Here is a 25,916-nt window from a genome sequence, read left to right as displayed (position 1 = left end):
AAATTAATTCAAGAAGAAAACCTAGGCAATACCATTCAGGACATAGGCCTGGGCAAAGACTTCATGACTAAAACACCAAAAGCAATGTCAACAAAATCCAAAATTGACAGATGGGATCTAATTAAACTAAAGAGCTTCTGCACAGCAAAAGAAACTATCATCAGAGTGAACAGGCAACCTAGAGAATGGGAGAAAATTTTTGCAATCTATCCATCTGACAAAGGGCTAATATCCAGAATCTACAAGGAACTTAAACTTACAAGAAAAGAACAACCCCATCAAAAGTGTGCAAAGGATATGAACAGACACTTTTCAAAAGATTACATTTATGCAGCCAACATACCAGAGGTACAAGGAGAAGCTGGTACCATTCCTTCTGAAACTATTCCAATCAATAGAAAAAGAGGGAATCCTCCCTAACTCATTTTATGAGGCCAGCATCATCCTGATATCAAAGCCTGGCAGAGACGCAACCAAAAAAGAGAATTTTAGACCAATATCCCTCAGGAACATCGATACAGAAATCCTCAATAAAATACTAGCAAACCGAATCCAGCAGCACATCAAAACGTTTATCCACCATGATAAAGTGGGCTTCATCCCTGGGATGCAAGGCTGGTTCAACTTACACAAATCAATAAACGTAATCCATCATATAAACAGAACCAACGACAAAAACCATATGACTATCTCAATAGACGCAGAAAAGGCCTTTGACAAAATTCAACAATGCTTCATGCTAAAAACTCTCAATAAATTGGGTATTGATGGGACGTATCTCAAAATAATAAGAGCTATCTATGACAAGCCCACAGCCAATATCATACTGAATGGGCAAAAACTGGAAGCATTCCCTTTGAAAACTGGCACAAGACAGGGATGTCCTCTCTCACCACTCCTATTCAACATAGTGTTGGAAGTTACCGCCAGGGCAATCAGGCAGGAGAAGGAAATAAAGGGTATTCAATTAGGAAAAGAGGAAGTCAGATTGTCCCTGTTTGCAGATGACATGATTGTATATCTAGAAAACCCCATTGTCTCAGTCCAAAATCTCCTTAAGCTGATAGGCAACTTCAGCAAAGTCTCAGGATACAAAATCAATGTGCAAAAATCACAAGCATTCTTATACACCAATAACAGACAAACAGAGAGCCAAATCATGAGTAAACTCCCATTCAGAATTGCTTCAAAGAGAATAAAATATCTAGGAATCCAACTTACAAGGGATGTGAAGGACCTTTTCAAGGAGAACTACAAACCACTGCTCAATGAAATAAAAGAGGATACAAACAAATGGAAGAACATTCCATGCTCATGGATAGCAACAATCGATATTGTGAAAACGGCCATACTGCCCAAGGTAATTTATAGATTCAATGCCATCCCCATCAAGCTACCAATGACTTTCTTCACAGAATTGGAAAAAACTACTTCAAAGTTCATATGGAGCCAAAAAAGAGCCCGCATTGCCAAGTCAATCCTAAGCCAAAAGAACAAAGTTGGAGGCATCACGCTACCTGACTTCAAACTATACTACAAGGCTACAGTAACCAAAACAGCATGGTAATGGTACCAAAACAGAGATATAGACCAATGGAACAGAACAGAGCCCTCAGAAATAATGCCACATAGCTACAACTATCTGATCTTTGACAAACCTTACACAAACAAGAAATGGGGAAAGGATTCCCTGTTTAATAAATGGTGCTGGGAAAACTGGCTAGCCATATGTAGAAAGCTGAAACTAGATCCCTTCCTTACACCTTACATAAAAATTAATTCAAGATGGAGTAAAGACTTACATGTTAGACCTAAAACCATAAAAACCCTAGAAGAAAATCTAGGCAATACCATTCAGGACATAGGCATGGGCAAGGATTACATGTCTAAAACACCAAAAGCAATGGCAACAAAAGCCAAAATTGACAAATGGGATCTAATTAAACTAAAGAGCTTCTGCATGGCAAAAGAAACTACCATCAGAGTGAACAGGAAACCTACAGAATGGGAGAAAATTTTTGCAATCTACTCATCTGACAAAGGGCTAATATGCAGAATCTACAATGAACTCAAACAAATTTACAAGAAAAAAGCAAACAACCCCATCAAAAAGTGGGCAAAGGGTATGAACACACACTTCTCAAAAGAAGACATTTATGCAGCCAAAAGACACGTGAGAAAATGTTCATCATCACTGGCCATCAGAGAAATGCAAATCAAAACCACAATGAGATACCATCTCACACCAGTTAGAATGGTCATCATTAAAAAGTCAGGAAACAGGTGCTGAAGAGGATGTGGAGAAATAGGAACACTTTTACACTGTTGGTGGGACTGTAAACTAGTTCAACCATTGTGGAAGTCAATGTGGCAATTCCTCAGGGATATAGAACTAGAAATACCATTTGACCCAGCCATCCCATTACTGGGTATATACCCAAACGATTATAAATCATGCTGCTATAAAGACACATGCACACGTATGTTTACTGCGGCACTATTCACAATAGCAAAGACTTGGAACCAACCCAAATGTCCAACAATGATAGACTGGATTAAGAAAATGTGGCACATATACACCATGGAATACTATGCAGTCATAAAAAATGATGAGTTCATGTCCTTTGTAGGGACATGGATAAAGCTGGAAACCATTCTCAGCAAACTATCGCAAGGACAAACACCACATGTTCTCACTCATAGGTGGGAATTGAACAATGAGAACACATGTTCTCACACACCAGGGCCTGTTGTGGGGTGGGGGGAGTGGGGAGGGATAGCATTAGGAGATATACCTAATGTTAAATGACGAGTTAATGGGTGCAGCACACCAACATGGCACATGTATACATATGTAACTAACCTGCACGTTGCGTACATGTACCCTAAAACTTAAAGTATAATTAAAAAAAAAGAAAAAGAAGCTCATCATCACTGGTCTTTAGAGAAACGCAAATCAGGCTGGGCACGGTGGCTCACGCTTGCAATCCCAGCACTTTGGGAGGCCGAGGCTGGTGGATCACGAGGTCAGGAGATTGAGATCACGGTTAAACCCCGTCTCTACTAAAAATACAAAAAACTAGCCGGGCGTGGTGGTGGGCGCCTGTAATCCCAGCTACTTGGAGAGGCTGAGGCAGGAGAATAGCATGAACCCGGGAGGCGGAGCTTGCAGTGAGCCGAGATTGCGCCACTGCACTCCAGCCTGGGCAACAGAGCGACTCTGTCTCAAAAAAAAAAAAAAAAAAAAAAAAGAGAAATGCAAATCATAACCATAATGAGATACCATTTCACGTCAGTAAGAATGGTGATCATTTAAAAAGTCAGGAAACAACAGTTGCTGAAGAGGATGTGGAGAAATAGGAATGCTTTTACACTGTTGGTGGGAATGCAAATTAGTTCAACCATTGTGGAATACAGTATGGTGACTCCTCAAGGATCTAGAACTAGAAATACCATTTGACCCAGCAATCCCATTACTGGGTATATATATACCCAAAGGATTATAAATTATTCTACTATAAAGACACATGCACACTTACGTTTATTGCGGCACTGTTCACAATAGCAAAGACTTGGAACCAAGCCAAATGCCCATCAATGATAGACTGGATAAAGAAAATGTGGCACATATATACACCATGGAATACTATGCAGCCATAAAAAAAGGATGAGTTCATGTCCTTTGCAGGGACATGGATGAAGCTGAAAACCATCATTCTCACCAAAGTAACACAGGAACATAAAACCAAATGCTCCATGTTCTCACTCATAAGTGGGAGTTGAACAATGAGAACACATGGACACAGGGAGGAGAACATCACACACCGGGGCCTGTTGGGGGGTTGGGGGCTAGGGCAGGGATAGCATTAGGAGAAATACCTAATGTAGATGATGGGTGCAGCAAACCACCATGGCACATGTATACCTATGTAACAAACCTACACGTTCTGTACATGTATCCCAGAACTTAAAATATAATAATAAAAAAAGTTCATGATCATATAAGAAGTTAAAAAAATTATTTTTTAAATGAGGCCAGCATAACCCTAACACCAGAAAAGACAAAGGAAGCACAAAAGAAGAAAAGCTACAGTCAAAGCTCCTAAATAAAAGTGCTGACAAATTGAATACCACAGTACATTAAACCATGTGAGGTTGAATTTAAATGTGCAAGGATGGTTCAACATTCTAAAATTGATTATGTAATTACTTCATTAGTAAATTTAAAGAGAAAAATATGATTATCTCAATAGGTACAGATTTAAATAGACACTTCAACAGAAATGATATATGAATGCCTAGTAAGCACATGAAAGATACTCAACATCATTAATCATTAGGAAAATGCAAACTAAAAATCACAATAAGATACCACTTCCTAAGATACTAGTCCTATGGACTAGAATTGTATAATTTAAAAGATAGGTAATATCAAGAGTTGTTGAAGATATGGAGAAACTGGAACCCTCACAAACTGCTGGTGGGAAGGTAATGGTCATTTTGTAAAAGAGTTTGGCAATTTCATAAAAAATTAAACATAAACTTAACATATGATCCAACAATTTCACTCTTAGTAACTAATTCTAAAAATACTTCTAAATGAAACCACATACCCTCACAAAGACCTGTACATGAATATTCATAGCAGCATTATTCATAATAGCCACAAACTGGTAAAAATTCACATGTGCATCGGGGTAAGTAGATAAACAAAATGTGGTATATCCACGCAATGGACAACTATTCAACAACATATAAGAGCAGACTACAGATACATGCTACAACATAAATGTACCTCAAAAACATTATTCTAAGTGAAAGCAAGCCAAATGTAAAAGACTACATGTTTTATGATTCCATTTATATGAAATGTCCAGAAAAGAAAAAAAAAAAGAGGCACATTTAGAGAGACAAAAAGGCAAATCTAGAGAGATTAGTGGCTACCTGGGGCTGGGATAGGAATAAGATTGAGTATAAACGGGCTGAGGGAACTTTTTGGAGTAGATTTGTTTTGAAACTGGATTGTGGTGATGGTTGCACAACTCTGTGGATGTATGAAAAATCATTGTATTTTTATTGTAAAACAAAAATATATCTTACATTGTAAAGGATGCACAAATATCTTTTATGGTATTTAAATTAAACTTCAATAAAGCTGTTAAGACTCACATTTAGAAAAATAGGAAACTGCTGCTTTCTTTACAAAATATATCTAATCAGTACTCCATGGAAAAACTGTTTGATGGCGATGAAACTGCATAAAAAAATGCAAAGAGGGCTGGGCATGGTGGCTCATGCCTGTAATCTCAACACTGGGAGGCCGAGGCAGGCAGATCACTTGAGGTCAGGAGTTTGAGATCAGCCTGGCCAATATGGCAAAAACCTGCCTCTACTAAAAATACAAAAATTAGCCAGGTGTGGTGGCAGGTGCCTGTAATCCCAGCTACTCTGGAGGCTGAGGCATGAGAATTGCTTCAACCCAGGAGGTGGAGGTTGCAGTGAGCCCAGACTGCACCACTGCACTCCAGCCTGGGCAACAGAGCAAGACTCCTTTTCGGAAAAAAAAAGCAAAGAAGCAAAACATGCACATGATTTTAACATGAGTTAACAAAAGCAATAATTAAGTTTGGGGTATGATTACCTAAGAGATATAAACAACTTTAAGAAGAGCCCAGAGAAATAACAAATGTTTTTTTAAATCTTTAAAGGTAGAACTGTAAGTAAAATACTGAAACAAGTGAAATTGCTTGACCTAAGAAAAGCCCAAATCATGGGTCATTATGTCATGATGGCAAAATCAAATTGTTCAAGCTGTAAGCCATACTAGTTGTTCTACTTTTTTACACATAAAAGAATCAAGTCTGGTGCAGTGTCTCAAGCCTGTAATCCCAACACTCCAGCAGAGGCTGGAGGGGTCGTGTGAGCCCAGGAGTTTGAGACCATCCTGGGCAACACAGTGAGACTGCTATCTCTTAAAAACAAAAAAAATTAATTAGCCAGGTGTGGTGGCATACACCTGTGGTCCTAGCTACTTGAGAGGCTGAGGTGGAGGGATGGCTTGAGCCCAGAAGGTCAAGGCTGTAGTGAGCCAAGATCATGCCACTGCACTCCAGCCTGAGCAACAGAGCATGATCCTGTCTCAAAACAAAAATTAATGTTAAGTCTACTAACTTACCCATATAGATAGGAGTCCCACATGTGGCCTGCAGCATGGCTTCACTCCTACTTTGCTTCTTCACCGCTAAGCCAAAATCAGTCACCTAGGAGAAGAAATTCAAGCACAGTCACCTGTTTTCCTGTCCTAGAGCTCACTCATTCTGAAGATAAGACTTCACATTGAACTTGCATTGAATTCTGGGGTTCTTGAGGTGGGAGGACTTTAATTGAATCATTAATAAAAATTTTGCATTTCCTTCCCCACCCACCTCTCTGTATAGAGGAGAAACTGGGTAAAGAGAAGCTTGCGTTCTCAAATCTTGAGAGAATACCATGATTTAACCGTTCTTGCCGTCTGATTAAATTCACCAGTCTAACATGGGAAGTTGTATTTTGAGGCATTTAATTTTTTCATATAAAAAAGGTGTTTTTTTTTAAAAAAAAAAAAGTTCTTTCATTGTAAAACATATTCTGGCTTTAACATATTATCTGTGTTTCTGATAATCAAGTTATATTCCAGTTTAAAGCACTGTTATAAATGCAAATAATTATCCCTGTCAGCACTCACTGAAACTCTCCTTTTTTATAATTATTTATAATTGGTAAACAGTATCTTTTCTTTACTATTATTTCCTTTGTGTTTCTAGAGTATACTAATTAAAACAATTACTACACTATGAAAAACTACAACAAGCATATTAACAGGAAAAAAACCACAACAACAAGTATTAACTATAAATACACTGGTGGCCTAGTGCTGCAACTGTAGGCCTTCTGCTCAGTTCTAAACCTTGGTCATTAAACATTTAGTTATTAAATATTCAGTATGTGCCTTTGGAATTATCTCCCAAATTGGAACACCCTTAGACTGAAAGCAGAAAAACAGACACATTTATTGATTAAGTAACCAAATATACACTCTTTGTCCAGAGACAATGAATGCAAAGTTTCTAGTGCCTTATGGAGTAAGAAAATCCTCCTATTTACATGTGATATCACCATTTTTCTAAATAGATGAATCAATTTCTCCATTAGTTTTCATAAATATCTCACTTGGAGCATATGATACCTATCTTTCTCTACGGAAAATCCATCCAGACACATGAAATATACAAAAAGTTTCACAATCCAACTTAGTTCTTTGGAGAGCATCTATTCCTTCATTTATCAAGTGTTAAGTGAACACATACTATGTTCCAGGCACTACTTCAGGTACTAAGTGAATAAGACATGCACAATTCTTGCCTTCATAGAGTTTACAATGGAACTGTTCCAGAACACTTACTGAGGTAAACCAACAATGCTGTTAAAACAATTTCTATTACATAGGACTTAGCTTCTGCAACAGAGTGAGTTACAGACAACATTTTATTTCTAAATTAACATATTTATATATTTTGAAAGCAGCCACTATAATGGTGCTAAATAATGTATCGTAGCATTTATTTGACATTAGGGAACACTTAATTTGAATAAAATCTTCAAGAATAAACACTTGGCACATTAATTGTACTTAGGACATAAATATTAATACACAGGAAAATTTTCAATAAGAAATACAGACTTTAGAATTAATTTAGTATCAAAAGCACAGGCAAGGTGTGCTTTTCTCTAAATCTGTAACACATTTACATCAAATTACCAGACATAATTTTGAAATTAATTAGAATTCAGAGCATCTGTTTGCTTGCTATTAACTAATGATTTAGAATTATTCAAATGAATATATACTTTAAAAACACATTCAATAGCTCCACTTAACTTGCAAAATTATTCTTGTCAGTTACAACCTCTTGTGAAATTTTTATTTTTTAGCACAAGCCGCTTATTTTCTGGCTGCTCAAAAGCTAGCAACATGCGTCTAAAAAGAGGATGTACTTTGCCACTTTGCTATCAAACTGTTTATAGGCAAATATTTACCACCATTGCTAATCTTACCTTTATGTTTAAGTTTATTTCATTGTTATCATCAATAAGGCTGCTTTTAACCATTATATTTTCCAGTTTCAGATCTCTATGTACAATATCTACCAAGAAAATAAACAACAAATCAAATGAAATGAATAATGGAAAAACAGGAGAGACACGTATAGAATAAATATATTTGACAAATTAATACCCGCTGTTGAAAAATTTGAGGGCCAAGCACAGTCTGTCTTGTTCTATTCTCTTATTTATAAACCCTTCCTCCACATTTCTAACCTTAATGAGCCACTTTCTTTGACTCCCTCATCTCTACCCATTTCCCTGTGGCCCCAACTGGCTGCTCCTCATGATGAGTGGCCTGAGGAGTGTGAAGGAGGATCGTACCCATGCTTAGGTATCCCCAGGAGGAGGGAGATCATCTTAGTCACAAACCCAGCCAGGTTTCCCATATCCTTAGGTCTTCAAATACAAGATTACTTCTTTACTTCTATGCATATGTTACTGTCAGCATAAACATTCTAACATCCTGTAACTTGGCTACATATATACAAACTATACTTATTTCAGTATATTTTTCTACAACATGAACACACATTTTCCTACTTTTTATGTAGTAAAATAAAAAACAAACAAAAACCCTTGAGACACAAAATCTCCAGTTGAACATGTCAGAGCTCAGGTACAATTTTTATGTACATACAAATAACCATGTACTAAACACTTCCTTTACAAATAATTAATTCAGTTCATATCCATTGCAAACATTTCCCTAGACTTAAAAAGTTATACACAGCTGGGCGCGGTGGCTCGTGCCTATAATCCCAGCATTTTGGGAGACTGAGGCAGGCGGATCATGAGGTCAGGAGATCAAGACCATCCTGGCTAACACGGTGAAACTCCATCTCTACTAAAAATACAAAAAAAAATTAGCCGGGCATGGTGGCGGGCGCCTGTAGTCCCAGCTACTCTGGAGGCTGAGGCAGGAGAATGGTGTGAGACTGGGAGGCGGAGCTTGCAGTGAGCCAAGATCGTGTCACTGCACTCCAGCCTGGGCAACAGAGACTCTGTCTCCAAAAAAAAAAAAAAAAAAAAAAGTTATACACATAATTGCTAGAGGAATGTATTGAATGAGTCCTGAACTGGCAATTATACCTAATCATTTATAGCTCCCTTACACAATCCCCAGGCTTTGTTTTTGGAATTTTTGTTTCCATTGCTCTTCTTGTCTCTTTTTACATAAATACCACACAGCTTTAACAAACATATCATTATGCTTTTATCCTTGCCAGGGCAGATCTCCCTGCTGCCTCCATTGTTCTTCTTTTTCATTGTTGGCTATTTTTACCCATTTGAGAATAATCTTATCAAGTTCCATGAAAAATGTTGCTAAGATTTTGTTTGGAATTATACTGAATTTATAGCTTAATAGGGAAGGACTGACAATAGCATAATATTAAGCCCTTGAAAAAATCGTTTCCCTCTGCCTAGAAAGCCTGCCTTTTTAATTTTTTCTGAGTTTGTATTCCTCAGATCAAATATTGCTCCTTCAGTGAATTCTTTCCTGACTTTCCAAGCCAAATGAGGTACTTAAACTCCTGTAATCCTGGTGCTTTATATGGCTTTCCATTGGGGAGATTATCATGTTGAATTACAGCTTGTTTTCAATAATCAATCTCCCACCAGCCCAAGTTCCTTGGAGGGCAGGGGACTTGTCTTTTAATCTTTGTAATCTAGGACCAATCTCAATGCAGTAGGTGCTTGGGAACTATCTGCTGGATGAACCACTGGGTTCCAGTACCAGCTCTGGCACACCAAACCATGTCACTGCACCTCTCTGGAACAAAGTTTTTGTTCATCTGTAAAATGAGAAGGTTCTAAAGTCACATGTAAGCCAAACTAAACTTGAAGAAAAAAAGGGGGGGGAGGAGCAGCAGCAGTAACACCTAAGAATAGTAAGGCAATTCGAATAATTTTTAAATGTAGTTTTTAAAGTACTGTGAAACCACTCTGTATGATACTATAATGGTGGATAAATGACATTATGCATTTGTCAAAACCCCAAGAGTGAATCCTAATATAAGCTACGGACTTTGGGTGACAATGATATGTCAATGCAATATACCAATCTAGTGGGGAATTTTGATAGTGGGGCAGGTTGTGCATATGTGGGAGCAGGGCAGTATATAGAAAATCTCTCTACCTTCTGCTCAGTTTTGCTGTGAATCTAAAACTGCTTTAAAATAAAGTCTAAAAAGACAAAAAATGCCTAGAACATACAGATTGTAATGTTATGATTAATAGATGTTTTGGGGAACTTCACCTTTACCATTGATTTGTCTACTTTTGATTTTATAACATTAGCTTCTCTTGAAACTGTTGAATAAAAAATGTTCATAATTTCATCTTCGTTCATATTTCTAATTAAAACATATCTACAAAGAAAGTTAAAAAGGAAACATTTTTAACTAAAAATTAAATCTTCTACATTAGCAGGTGTTATTTATATGACTATGAATCTGGAATACAATTACCCTTAAACAAAAGTGACATCAGTATTCATGGGGTCAATGAGCTGGATAACCCTCTTCTTACCATTATTGTGAAGATATGCTATAGCTGATGCGAGACTTTGAATGATCCACCTTGTCTCATTCTCTGAGAAATGCCCTTTCCTATCCAGAATTTCTTTGAGTTCTCCATCCTCACAAAGCTCCATCACAAGGTACATTTTCTGACATTATATATATAAAAGAGAGAGAGAGCAAATTATATATCTGGGGATCTTTAAAATGTTATATATCACATATACAATCACAGTCATAATCATTAATTTATTCATTCAAAAGTATTATCTATTATGTACAAGATACCATACTGGATACTAGAGAAACAAAAAGGTAAAGACATAGTCTTTATCCCCAAGAAGCTCACAAATAGTTATCATTACAGTATCATGTGATAAGTGCTAATGGCCTCAAATGCCATGGAGTTACAGAAGAGGGGCAGCCTCTGTCTAAAGAACGCCCCTTGAGAAGAAATATTAAGGCCAGTTCTGGATGTCTGAATAGGGATTTATAGATAGAGAACGTGGGAAAGAATAGGCAGAGCACATCGTATTTACAAAGACTCCAAAGCTTGAAACAGCACTGTCTATTAAAAGAATAATCTCAGTGTTAACAACATGGAGAACTTGGTAGGGTGGAGAAGAATGAAGTAGTGAGGAGTGAGGCTAGAAAGAACAGGTTGGGGCCGGGTTGTAAAGAGTTCTGGATATCATGATAAGGAGTATGGATTATTTTTCCCATATGCAATAAGGAGCCACTGAAGGTTTTTAAGCTAGTGCCAGGTTGCGGGATGCACGTGTATGATATTACCAACTGTGCATTTCTAAATGAATACTCTAGCAGTGTAGAACAGGGCTCAACAAACCTTTGCTATAGAGACCAGACCCAATAGCAAATATTATTGGCTTTGCAGGCCATGGAGTCTCTTTCACAACTACTCAGTGTTGTTGCTGTAGCAGGAGAAAGCAGCCATAAACAACACAACAAAGCTTTACTTCTAGACTTGAAAATTTCAGGTTTATAGAATTTTTACATGACATGAAATATTACTCTTTTACATTTTTGCAACCATTTGGAAATGTAGAAACTTAGCTTATGGGCCATTAAAAAAAAAACAAAATAGGCAGCAGGCCCAATGTGGCTCTCAAATTGTAGTATGCTGACTTTTGTTTACAGAGGGTAGATGTGAGGCATAGAATCGAGACAAGAAGGAGGAAATGAAAAGATTTAAAAATACCAACAAGAAAGAAACAGTGGGACTTAGTGACTAATTGGGTGTGAGTGGTAAGAAGTCATAGGTGAAATGCCTCTTCCATATTTGCTGTTCATGTAGGGGCATATTAAGATCACTTTAGGTATTCCAACAGCCAAGTCATCTATCGAGTCAAAAAAGATTCACAGTCAACTAAAAAGCAAGTCTTTTTCATACATATTTCTATTCAAACACAGGGTACCCATTATGTCTCCATCATAACCTATGCTGCTAGATTTTTGTTGTTTTTGAGATCTTGAGGTCTGATTTTGTTCTTATAAGCACTGTTAGTGCAACTTCTGTGTTCAATCAGTAAGTATGAAAACAGGAAGCGCAGGTTAACATCCTTTCTTCCTATAGCGCAATTCAGATTCACTGAATCTCAGGCAGTTTTAGAACTTCAAAAGTAACTGCAAAATCTAACACATAAATGAGCTTTTGAACTGGACCATATTTTTTCCATTGACAGGACTGTATAGTTCACTGGTACATAAAATGATAAGTGAACTATTTGGAAGGAAAGGTTGGATTAGCAGTACTTGAAATATAAATTGGTCAATTTTAAATATACAAGTTGGTCAAAGTTATATAAGTTAAAACTGTTTTATAATTATTAGAAACAATTGTGTAGACCTGAAGAACATTTAGACTCACAAGAAATCATAGCATAGTCAAACTGGATGATCAGTACCACGGCACAACCAATCAGGTGGCAATTTCTATTAATACTTAAGATAGCTTCAATAGAAAGTCTACATGCTTGTGGGTATTTATGAGGCAGAGGGGGTCAGACCTGACCTACATGAATTAAGGGAAAGCAATATATTGGAAAAATCACAGATGATGGTTTCCTCTGCCTTCAAACTTACTCTAGATTTAGACTCCTGCTTGTGCCCATAATGGAGTAACAAAGACCAGACTTATCTTCCCACCTGAAACAACTTAAGAACTGGGCAAAATATATAAAACAATAATTTTTAGACATTAAACATCAGCCAGCATAGGGTAGTTATTCCTGAGAGAGCGGAAATACATGAGGCAGTCCCCACGATTATTCTAGCTTGCTGTCTAGGGAGTTTCCAGACCACAGAAGAGGGAGAGGGAATCCAAGCAGAGCCTAGCAGTCTCCATGAGTAGAGGGTATGGAGCTGGAAGCCCAGGAAGGCCAAGACAACTAAAGTACACAGGACAGAGCATCAAAGAGGAGAATGCTGTAGAGAGAGAAATCTCCAGAGATTTGCAGAGGACCCCCTCAATTCTTCAGGAGAGTATGAATCAACACATGTGTATGAGGAAACTACCCAAAGCTGGGGGGAAAATATGCAAAAAGGGCACAGGGAACAATCACTGGAGCTTACACACAGCCAGGAACAGTCGTGTTCCCATGAGCCGGAGGTAAACCTCGTAATTCATGGAGCACTGGGGAGAGCCCCTCAGTAACAGGAAAAAATTAGTCCTGAAAATTGCTTTGGTGCCACCTAAAGAAGCTTAAAGCAAGCTTCGAAAAGTATCATACTGTTTCCAAGTGACTTGCCTATATCCTAGAATAAAGCTTAAGAATAATCATTAGAATATTAAAATATCTAGCATCCAACAAGGTAACATTCACAACATCTGGCATCCGGCCAAAAATTAATAGGCATATAAAGCAGCAGGAAAATAGAGCCCATAATGAAGGGGGGAAAAAACAATAAACTGAAACTGACCTAGAAATGACACCCATGATAAAAGTAGTAGAAAAGGACATTAAAACAGTTATAACTCTATTCAAGAAGACTGAGCATGTTAAGTAGACACACGGAAAAAAAATATATATATATATATTTTTTTTAAAACCAAATCAAATTTCCACTGGAAGAGATTAACAACACATACAATACTACACAGACAGATTACTGAATTTGAAGACAACAACAGAAACTATACAAAATGAAACAAGGAGATAAAAAAAAGATTTAAAAAATGATTTAAAAAATGAACAGAGCATCAGTGAACTGTGGACAATATCAAGCAATCTAACTTAGAGACCACAAAGTGGGGTGAGGGAAGGCAAATACAAATGTGAGGAAATAATAGCCCCCAATTTCCTAAATTTGATGAAAACCATAAACTCACAGGTCCATGAACCCCGAACACAAAAAAAACCATGAAGAAAATGCTATCAAGGCACATTATAATCAAATGGCTTAAAGCTGATGATAATGAACAAAACTATTCTAAGAAGATTTAGGGATAAAAGAAATCACAAGTCTAAGACTGAAAAGGGCAGAGACTTTGGGCATCATAGCCATATACTGCTCTCATAAAGGATAACTGTGGTCTTTAATTGTTATCAAGCACCCCCAATGAATCAAGCATAAGGCACAACCCAAATTGACTATTACTACCTTAGAGACTGGCCTAGGAGACAAAGAACAATAGCTACCATTTAATGAGACAGATGCTTTATACCAATTGTCTCATTTAATCCTTCAACAGCAACCAAGTGAGGTCAACACTGTTATCAAGCCCATTTTACAGATAAGGAAACTGTGATATGGGTAAGCTGAATAACTTGTCCATGGTCTCATGGATAACTAAGAAGTGGTGGAGCCAGGATTCAAATGCACAGGCAATATGATTCCACAGTCCATATGCCTAATCTGTACATTATTACTCTTCTAAGAGAAAACACCCAAGCCCACAAGCATTAAATAATCTGGAGGCAGAATGGCAAATAATCCAGGCTTCTGAACAACTCTAAATAAAAATTACAGGTAAAGAGAAGAATGATAGCATCTAGGGAAAAATAAAGATAAAACACATCAGTAAGACACAGATGAAAAAATATCTCCTACAAACTCCAGTGAAAAATATACCTATACCAATTTGATTATGTAGTTAACTTTGCAAAATTATGAAAATATTCCAGTAAACTTTAATGGAGAAACTAAGGATCAAAGCAAAAGGAAAGGCACCTCTAAGAAAGTTCTAATCACCACTTGGTTGTGTATGAAGTTGCTATAATTTTAAACATTTGTTTTCAACATGCCACCCAGAACATATTACTGAAGACATCAATCTAATCATCAGACATCTAATTATACAATCAATAATAAAAGTCCTCCAGAATGTTCTCATCAATCTCCAGTGACGGACTCATGCCAAGGACATGAGCAACTGTGCCCCAAAGGGATTACTTCAGAATGGAATGATATTCATTTTGCAATAATAACAACTTTCAAAATGCAGCACCTAATAGAGGTTTACCTTTGGCGTTTCAAATACTTGTTCCAGATGTATGATGTGTTCATGTTTTACACTTTTCAGAATGTTCACCTCTCGTTCAAGTAACTTCACAGCAGAGCTTCCAGCCTTAATCAATGAAGAAACACAGATTTCACATAATGAAAATCACTCCTACATTCCTCGATAGAAAAGTTATTTTATGTTTTCCTACTTTTTTTCCTGTAACTTCATATTTGAAGTGAATTCATACATTTTTTGAGATGTTTCTTTTTCAAATGATATCATGCCATTTATTCCCGTGATCAGATTAAATTATGCCCCTTCTTTCCTTTGTCCAATTTTAAGTTACATATAATTTGGCCTCAAGCCACATCTGTTTCTTGAATTGTTTCTATAACTTAGCTACAACATGGTATCTGTCCCCTCACAAAACTACTAAAATTACTCCAACTTTTAATATGTTTTTTGGTATTTCCTTTAAAAATATGTTGATCCCTTGATGTTAGCATAATAAAAACAAAATCTACTTCCAAGGACATAAATTGGGGAAGAAAAAAACAAAAAGTTTTTCTTTGTTTTGCTCTTGCCTTGTTTTGATTTGATTTTATATATATATATATATATATATATATATATATATATATATATGAAAAAATAATAGGCCATGAGATTCTACACTCGGCTCTGCACTGTGTTATTTCCTGGCCTGCCTGGTTAACTGAGGGAGAAACAGAGAGAGAGATGGAAAGAGAGAGAGAGAGAGACAGAGACAGAGAGAGAGAGAGAGAGATCTTGCCTTCAGATGTCAGATGTCTCCTAACATCTAACACTCAGCATGCAGATAGCAAAAGGTAAAGTCAGTAACACTCCAAGGAGCACAAGGACTTCATTCGAGTGTAGGTAATTGATAATCTACAATGTCCTCTATCTCAGAAATTCTAGAAGGGCTTTCTCCACCCTCACCATCACTGCCCTGCCAAATCATCACCCCTATTGATCTTGAAATTGTCATTATTTGAGGATATGCATTGTCCTCATTTATGGGTTTTATTTCTAATAAAAAATCTCCCTGCAAGGGATAAAAAAGGTCCTATTCCTCCATCTCCCATCCACCTGATTTGGGAGAGTACATAATGGTTCTTAAGGGAGTGGAAATGAATTAGTCATAAGGCAAATTTTGCCTAATTAAAATTTTACCTAGTGTCATTCCAGCTTCCAATTACCTTTGCTCCTCAACCTTTAGCATCTCAGGAGTGGGTGGGACACTGCCCATCATACTATGCTCCACCCAAGGATTAAGTCACATTTAAAGGTTAACCTAGAGCAGCAGTCCCCGACCTTTTTGGTACCAGGGACCGATTTAATGGAAAACAATTTTTCGACAAACCAGGGTTGCGGGAGAGGACATGGTTTCAGAGTGAAACTGTTCTACCTCAGATCATCAGGCATTAGTTGGATTCTCATAAGGAGCATGCAGCATAGATCCCTCGCATATACAGTTCACAGTAGAGTTTGCGCTCCTATGAGAATCTAATGCCGCTGCTGATCTGACAGGAGGCAGAGATCAGGTGGTGATGCTCACTCGCCTGCTGCTCATCTCCTGGTGTGCAGCCTGGTTCCTAACAGGCCATGGACAGGTACTGGTCCAAGACCTGGGGGTTGGGGACCCTTGACCTAAAGGATCAAGAGAAATAGTGACTGTGAGGAGTGAATTTTTGTCTAGACTAAATATGGAAAGTTACCCCAATTTCTCCTAATATCCATCTCAATGCTGTTTCTCACCCCTTCCCAAATGGCTTGGCCTGAATATAACACAATATTACACTATTCACTTCATATACTGACTATATAGTTTTATCTTACTATTTTATGGTCTTAAACACTCTCAACATCAATATAAATATGAAAGATTATTAATTCCTAAAGTTGCAAGTAGGTATGGTAGTTATATAACCCAAAAACTGAACCCCTAACCCTACCTAACACCAAAGGAGCAAAGGAAATAACATCTTAGGTAGCACTTAGGATGCTACCTATAGTTCTAAAGAATTCTAAAGATTTCTAGAAAGGCTCTTAATCCCTTTATTAAGATTGATATGTTACCTTACTAAACATTAGGGGCAAATGGTATGTAATTTGCTACAGTTTGTTTTAAATAATACATAAAACCTACCATTTTGTTTTTTAAATGTGATATTTATCATCACAAATCCTAGGGGAAAACACCATAATGTTGTTTGGTTTTTCCCAGGCACAGAAATGAAAAAGGTTGATGAAATGATCAGATGTAAAGTCTGAGGTTTTAGATTTTATTATCAAGAGAAGCTCAGTCGTTCCCCAGTTCAAGAGGAAATCTAGTGAGGAGTGCAGCAGATAAAAGAGTATAGCAGTAGATAGTTGAAGCAAAAAGTGGTTCAACGTGAAAGAGAAGGCAGGATGAATAAACAGAATTAGCGAACAGTGGGGAAATGAAAGGGAAGGATAGGAGAAAAGTATATCAAAACAACATCAGGAGAGAGTATCTGCACTTCTAGCTAAGATATCGCTAGCCCACAGCCCTATGCCTACAGAACACTGAGAACCAGCCCTTATCTTCAGCATACTCTGGCAAAATTTACCTATTTTTGTTATGTTGGTTATGTTATTCCTTCCATTTGTTTTTTCCAGGCAGCACTTGCCCACCTGAATTCAGAAACTAGTCCCTTTCCAGGAGGCTAGAGAAATGCCATGCTTCTCCAGGGGATCAGCCCAGGCCTGGGACCTCGGGGTGAGAGGCAGCTTGTGTTAGTGTGAAAAGCTGTACTGTCCACACCCACCCTGCACTAACACTGTGCCCTCAGTAGGATGCTGCTAATGAGCCTTACCTTTTCTTTGTTCACTTTTTTAATTGCCCACTTCATTTCTGTCTCCTTGTCTGTCGCTTCAATGACCATTCCAAAGCTCCCTTTTCCCAATATTCTTCCAAAGGTATAGATATCCTGGAGAAAAAAAAAGAGTTCTTTGTCTCTCTATGCCATTCATCAGCTATTAAAAATGAACATATAATACTGACAGATACTCACCCAAGGGAAAAGAGATTCTGCTCCAAGTTAAAATCAAATAGAAGACACTACATATTTGCTTCGATATTAATAAACACATCTTAATTAACCAAAAATAAGCGTTGATGAGTTTTATTAAGTGTCCTTTGGAGGAAAACCATAAAAATCCTAATGGTGAAATGTGGAAAAACTAAAAAGTATAAAAATGAATCTCTTTCAAACTATAACATATTAATGAAATATCTTCATAAGAAAAAGAAGAAAAGGAGTATTTATTTATATATATATATACATACACTTAGATATAAAATATACTCACTCCAAAACATCCCAAATTTCTGAGAGCTATACTACAAAATCAACACATAATAACTACTGAACAAATGTTTCCTTATTTAACAACTAATGCTTTTCCTTTATTTTATTAAAAATCACTTTTGTTTTATTCCTTTTGCTTTAAAAAAAAGCAATATGTGACAAAAATTTCAACACAGATCAGCACTGAGAAAAAAATAACCACTATCCATAAAACCATCATCCAAACCAAGAATCCATCCTCTTATCATCTAACTTCTGCTTACAAAGAAAGAATACATTGGTTTTGCCAACATCATCATTGTGGTTTGCATTGTAAATAATAAACAGCTAACTCATTTACACTTTCATTTCTTGTAAATTTGGTTTTGCAGGAGTCAGTCTCCCTGATCCAAATCAACTCCAGGGAATTAACAAGAGTTTCTGGACCCATCGTGCATAGGAACCAGAACATGGGAGGGCAGCTGAACTAATGCCACTAGGTAATGCCCTGGTTGGGTCAGCTAGTCAAAGCCTTCCATAGAAATGCCACTCTCAAAATGCCACTCTCTCTCTCTCTCTGTGTGATCACTTTCACATTCACCATGTGTATTAGTCCGTTTTCATGCTGCTGATAAACACATACCTGAGACTGGGCAATTTACAAACGAAAGAGGTTTATTGGACTTACAGTTCCACATGATTGGGGAAGCTTCACAATCATGGCAGAAGGCAAGGAGGGGTACGTCACATCTTACATGGATAGAAGCAGGCAAAGAGAGGGCTTGTACACAGAAACTCCCGTTTTTAAAACCATCAGATCTCGTGAGACCCATTCACTATCATGAGAACAACATGGAAAAGACCCACTGCCGTGATTCAATCATCTCCCACTGGTTCCTTCCCATGACACATGGGAATTATGGGAGCTACAAGATGAAATTTGGGTGGGGACATAGAGCCAAACCATATCATTCCAACTCTGGCCCTTCCCAAATCTCCTATGTTCACATTTCAAAACCAGTCATGCCTTCCCAACAGTCCCCCAAAGTCTCTACTCATTTCAGCATTAACTCAAAAGTCCACATCTGAGACAAGGTAAGTCCGTTCTGCCTACGAGCCTGTAAAATCAAAAGGAAGTTAGTTACTTCCTAGATACAATGGGGATATAGGCATTGGGTAAATATAGCCATTACAAATGGGAGAAATTGGCCAAAACAAAAAGGCTACAGGCCAAATGCAAGTCCAAAATCCAGTGGGGCAGTCAAATCTTAAAGCTCCAAAATGATCTACTTTGACTCCATGTCTCACATCCAGGTCACGCTGATTCAAGAGGTGAGTTCCCATAGTCTTGGGCAGCTCTGCCCCTGTAGCTTTGCAAGGTACAGCCTCCCTCCTGGCTGCTTTCACAGGCTGACATTGAGTGTCTGTGGTCTTTCCAGGTGCATGGTGCAAGCTGTCGGTGGATCTACTATTCTAGGGTCTGGAGAATGGTGGCCCTCTTCTCACAGTTCCACTAGGCAGTGCCCCAGTAGGGACTGTGTGTGGGGGCTCCCACCCCATATTTCCCTTCTGCACTGCCCTAGAAGAGGTTCTCCCTGAGGATCCTGCCCCTGCAGCAAACTACTGCCTGCGCATCCAGGCGTTTCCATATATCTTCTGAAATCTAGGCAGAGGTTCCCAAACCCTAATTCTTCACTTCTGTGCACTCACAGACTCAACACCACATGAAAGCAGCCAAGGCTTGAGGCTTGCACCCTCTGAGGCCACGGCCCGAGCTCTATGTTGGGCCCTTTCAGCCATGGCTGGCGTGGCTAGGATGCACGGCACCAAGTCTCTAGACTGCACACAGCATGAGAATCCTGGGCCCGGCCCACGAAACCACTTTTTCCTCCTAGTACTCTGGGTAATGGGAGGGGCTCCTACAATGTCCTCACTTCTCTCCCCTTCACAACACTGAAAACAGGGCCTTGCTCTGGATTAGGCTTTGGCTTAAGGAATGTTGTGCTTGGTTTGATCTTTTCTAAAATCAAACTTTCTCCATATCAGCAGTAAGGCTGTTTTGCTTATCATTCATGTGTTCACTGGAATAGCACTTTTAATTTCATTCAACAACTTTTCTTTTGCATTAAAAACTTGGTTAAATGATGCAAGAGGCCTAGCTTTCAGCCTGTCTTGGCTTTCAACATGCCCTCCTCATTAGGCTTAATCATTTCTGGCTTTTGATTGAAAGTGAAAGACATGTGACTCTTCCTTTCACTTAAAACACTGCAGAGTTATTAATTGTCCTAATTTTAATATTGTCTCCCAGGGCCTAGGAAGGGCCAAGGAGAGGGAGAGAGATGGAAGAATCGTCAGTCACTGGAGCAATCAGAATGCACACAACACTTATTGCCATCTTATATGGGTGCAATTTGTGACACCCCCAAGCAAGTACAATAGTAACATCAAAAATCACTGATCACAGATCACAGCAGATATAATAATGAAGAAAAAGTTTGAAATACTGTGAGAATTACCAAAATGTGACACAAAGGCATAAAATGAGCACATGCTGTTGGAAAAATGGCACCAACAGACTTGCTTGACACAGTTGCCGAAACTTCAAATTTGGAAAAAACGCAAGATCTTCAGAGTGCAATAAATCAAAGCATGATATGATGAAGTATGCCTATATTTTGTAAAGTGAGTTATATCTCAACTAAAATGGTAATTTACCCTTTTCTCATTTACAAAATAATCTCTTCATAACCATTTCCCCAATTTTTCTTGTTCTTTAAAAGTTAAACTTTCATTTTCTCTCTAAATAGAACCACAATTTGAAAACAGTATTCAATACTGTTTAAACAGGAATTCTAAAATGAGAAACGGCCAACTAGTTTTTTATAAACTAATCACTTTCTTCAACTAACTGCTTTGATATTAACACATAGTGATGAAGGAAAACAGTTTCTTATTTCTAATAATTGTGTAAGGATGTTATTAAAATGATAATGTAGATCTATTTTCACTGACACAGAAGAAGTCCATAACACAGTGTACAGTGTGAAAAGCATACAAGATAAGATTTCATTATGATAATGTGTGTATGAGGAGGTGCTTACATGGATATCTGTGAAAATGTTCATCTAAATATTAAAAGTAGTTATATAAGGGTAACAGAATTGTGGATGCTTGTAATTTCCTTCTTTATACTCTTCTGAAATGTTTAAAATATTTAAAATGAGCGTATTTTATGGGGGAATAGAAGCTTCAACTTCAACTATACCAAGTTAAAGTTACTTCTTTAAAATATGTATATATATTTGAAATATCCCCTAATTTAAAACAGGAAAAATGTTAAAGAAAAATAAAATAAAACTAGTACATGCATAGAAAAAGTGAAGATAAAAATTTTTAAATTGGTTATATCTGGTTGATAATTTTTATTTTCTCCACACTTATATTTGCCTAATTTTTCACAATGAACACATTTTGCTTTTATAAAAGCTCTTAAGACTAAATTTATTATTTATTTATTTTATTGTTTTTGGAGACAAGGTCTCACTCTGTCACTCAGGCTAGAATGCAGTGGTATGATCATAGCTCACTGCAGCCTCAAACTTCTGGCTCAAGTGATACTCACATCTCAGCACCCCCACAGTAGCCAGGACTACAGCCGCATGCCTCTATACCCTGCTAATTTTTTAAAAAATTTTGTAGAGAAGGAGTTTTGCTATGTTGTCCAGTCTGGTCTCAAACTCTTGGCCTCAAGTGATCCTCCTTCCTCAGCCTTTCAAAATGCTGGGATTACAGGCATGAGTCATCATGCCTGGCCCAAGACTAAATTTAAAACTTAGTAAATTTGTGTGTGTGTGTCAGAGTTTTTCAGGCCAGGCAGCTTTTCTAATCACTTCAAGTAAGTTGTCAAATATCTTTTAAAACAAGTTTTGACATCAGGCTTGATCATTTCTAGCTTTTGATTTAAAGTGAAAGACATGCAACTCTCCCTTTCACTTGAACCATTGTAGGATTATTAATTGGCCTAATTTCAATATTTTTGTGTATCAGAGACTAGGGAGGCCCAAGGAAAGGGAGAGAGATGAAGAGTGGTCAGTCAGCTGAGCAATCAGAATATCTACATTTATTAAGTATACCACCTTATATGGGTGTAATTTGTGATGCCCCAAAGCAATTTAAATGGTAACATTAACACAATTTTCTTCTTGTTGTGGTTGTTCTTATTGCAGTTTCTTTAATGTTAAAAACACATATTTTAATTTTTTTATTGTTCTAATATTTAATTCATATTTTATATAATAATTTGAATCCTGGAAAAATAATATTGGTATTTATCCAATCGCAGGATGGAAAAGATGGAGGAGCTCATGAGGGAGATTCTGGCCTCACTATCAAGGAAGTGAACAGCCAAACTAAAATCATCTGGTCCATCTCTGCATCATGAAAAGGTCTAAACAAAGACTCCACTATTGCTTTCAGCAACGGCCAAGACCTGAAGATGAAACTATCTCATTTTATCTAATGAAAATGTTCTCCACTTTAATTAAAATCCACTTGGTCCTCCATAAACAGAAAATAATTAATCTGTATTTTCTTTAGTAAAAATGTTAACATACTTGAAAATGGTAGGTTTCCTCTTTTCTTTACTTCCTTTCCTTAGAGATTTATTTTTAAATCATGTTTTCCATTAACCATTGACTTAGAAGAAATCTGAAAGTTGACAGTAGCTTAATTTGCTTTCTATATACCTCAATAGCAGCTCCACTCTCAATCCTTATGTGAGGAACTTTTCCTTCTGTAAAGTTGCCCCGACCCCATTGTTGTTGAGATGCTTTTCTTTCTACATTTGAGGTTCTTGAGGGCTGGGACCAAAAAAAAAAATTAAAAAAAAAAAAAACAACTTTAAGATGCAATATTCTTGGTTGACAAATAATCCTAATTTAGATAATCTGATAACACTTTAACGTGTGCCATGTTTACTATGCACAAGATTGTTTACTGTCTTTTTCAAATTCTAAGCCCTATGCAATTCACTGGCTCATTAGGCTAAGGGAGACCTTAAGAAGATATTCAATCCAATCCCCTGAATCCAGGAAAGTCTACATGATAACCAGCATAGCAGAGTCATCAAAGCTTATCTAGTGATTCTCTGAAATCACAGAAAGCAACTTTATAGCTTTCTCAATCACTCCCCTTTCACAATTTAACAACCATATCAAATAGCTTATACATAAATTATTGGCCACTCAAAAATATGCTCTGAGTGAAAATAACATAGTAACAACTCACTCAGAGACATCCATATGGCAGTAACGATATGATAATACAAATCAGAAATAACAGTCAAGGGAGAACATATGAAGAAGGTAAAATTTTGAGGAATGGGAATCTGACTTTTCTTGGGCTTACTGCTCTGTCTCCAAAGTTGTGCTGTATCAACCACAATCTCACACTCTGCCTATTCTGTATAAAGATGAATATGGCTGGGCACGGTAGCTCATGCCTGTAATCCCAGCACTTTGGGAGGCCAAGGTGGGTGGATCACCTGAGGTCAGGAGTTCGAGACCAGCCTGACCAACATGGAGAAACCCCCTCTCTACTAAAAATACAAAAAATTAGCTGGGCATGGTGGCGCATGCCTGTAATCTCAGCTACTCAGGAGGCTGAGCTAGGAAAATCACTTGAACCTAGGAGGCAGAGGTTGCAGTGAGCTGAGATCGTGCCATTGCACTCCAGTCTGGGCAACAAGAACAAAACTCCATCTCAAAAAAAAAAAAATGATGAATACATCGAAATCAGTACAATTGGGTAGCCATAGATTATTTGTAACTAATGCAAGCTGATTTTGTAAAGCATAGTTGATAGTCCACCTAGACAACCAAAACTTAAATAACAAAGCCATAACCACCCTTTACTTAACCACAACCATAAATCTAATTCTCCATCAGTTGAAGAAAATGCTCAAAAATTCAGATTTAATTCAACTTGAAAACCAGTTCATTTCTGTATAAACCATTAAAAAAAGAAGTTGGGATAACGTGTTTAATTACTTCGTGTCCTGAGAAATAATTAATTTGGGCAGTGGTTTGAAACATCATATAACAAGTTACCAACCAAATTTATTCACCTCTTCAGTGAGAAAGAAATGTTTAATAGTTATGAAGGCAATGAATTAGCTAACAAGAACTCATGGGATATGGATGAAGCTAGGAGTGCCATTAGGGAACGGATGTCAACTTGTGCTTAGATGTGGAATCTTTGATATTTACCAAATCTTTTCCAGAGGTTATATCTCTGTTGATATTTTTTTCTTTTTTTCTCTCCAGTGAAATTAAAGATTCTGCACTACCGATGCTTGACGTCTGTGACATTTCCACCACCAAAACTGGAGGAACCCTTGTTTTGCTGGAACATATACAAAGTACATCTTTCTGAGAAGCAGATGAACAGTCGGGGCATTTTGTGGATTTTTTATCTAAGCCACTATCAGCCATTTGTTTAACTCTGCAACAAAAGCAACTTTAAAAATGTTTCCACTGTTTGAGGAAGAAAACCAGACCAAAAAGGATAAGGTAGTTGATGGTGAAAACTAATTTTGAACTGGTGAAGTCCTTAGGTTAAGGATGCACTAGATACATATTCACACGTGAGAGCTGCAGAAAGAAAAGAAATGACCATTTAGAGAAATTCTTATCCTATTACCATCCCAGAAATCAAAGAAAAGCTAGCAACTAGCACTAGAAGCATCCTGTATAGACATGAAAAGGACAAAACAGGACCATAAAACTGGTGAAAAGCATGGTCTAAAACAGCATCTTATCAAACTGCAGTAGTGGGTTATGAAATCCATTTTGTGGGTTGATTTCACTTTTAAAAAATAAAGTAGAATCAAATAGATAATATTTAGCATACCTCCTTGGAAATTTCTGTGAAACTTTTAATTGGACAGACATATATGTATAGAGTGTGTGTGCGCGTGTGTACTTGATCACAGTATGAAATGTATTTCTTAATGTGGGTTGTGGTTTTTAAGAAGGCTTAAAATATTGGTGTGAAACATACATTACTATGGTTTCAAGTTTTAAACCTTAATCTATTTATTATTAGAGCAAATTCCTATTACATACTTTACAAAGGAGTGAATAACTCGATTTTTAGAAAACTAGTTAATCCTAAAAGTTTAAGTATCCTCATAAGTATCCTCATTTTTATATTGAGCAAAAATAAAAATGAGTGGGTGCTATTTTTCCCTGAGTCTAAAATAGGTATGGCAGCATTTTACTTAACTAGGACCATTGGCAGCTGCATGGTGGCAAGTTGGAAAGATCTCAGTTGAGGAGGAAGAAAAATACACTCCGCAGTACATATAAAGGAGTACCTTGAGAAACTCCCAGAAGTAATTGGGAGTACATTATTATGGTTTTATGCTATACCATTTCAGATAGTCTTTAAAAG

General features: G+C 37.3%; 1 protein-coding gene across 21 annotated transcripts in view; it reads right to left on the bottom strand.

The window, feature by feature from the left end:
* The window catches only part of STK33 (serine/threonine kinase 33), a 229,170-nt gene that overhangs the window by 72,821 nt on the left and 130,433 nt on the right, over positions 1-25,916 (bottom strand). For 9 of the 21 annotated variants that reach the window (XM_063641131.1, XM_063641133.1, XM_063641130.1 and 6 more), the window contains 7 exons: positions 24,731-24,866; positions 23,210-23,323; positions 17,991-18,104; positions 15,148-15,252; positions 10,675-10,813; positions 8,095-8,183; positions 6,176-6,260 (listed from right to left, as the gene is read on the bottom strand). In XM_063641131.1, the coding sequence (XP_063497201.1) occupies positions 6,176-6,260; positions 8,095-8,183; positions 10,675-10,813; positions 15,148-15,252; positions 17,991-18,104; positions 23,210-23,323; positions 24,731-24,866 (782 nt within the window). Of the gene's footprint in view, positions 1-6,175; positions 6,261-8,094; positions 8,184-10,674; positions 10,814-15,147; positions 15,253-17,990; positions 18,105-23,209; positions 23,324-24,730; positions 25,115-25,916 lie in introns of those variants that run through there. The other 12 variants (XM_055282515.2, XM_055282514.2, XM_055282519.2 and 9 more) reach the window with 3 other exon arrangements.

The sequence above is a fragment of the Symphalangus syndactylus genome, chromosome 6 (assembly GCF_028878055.3).
Source record: "Symphalangus syndactylus isolate Jambi chromosome 6, NHGRI_mSymSyn1-v2.1_pri, whole genome shotgun sequence".
Classification (NCBI taxonomy): domain Eukaryota; kingdom Metazoa; phylum Chordata; class Mammalia; order Primates; family Hylobatidae; genus Symphalangus; species Symphalangus syndactylus.
The sequence above is the reverse complement of the archived record's forward strand: the minus strand, read 5'-3'. Positions and strand labels throughout refer to the sequence as shown.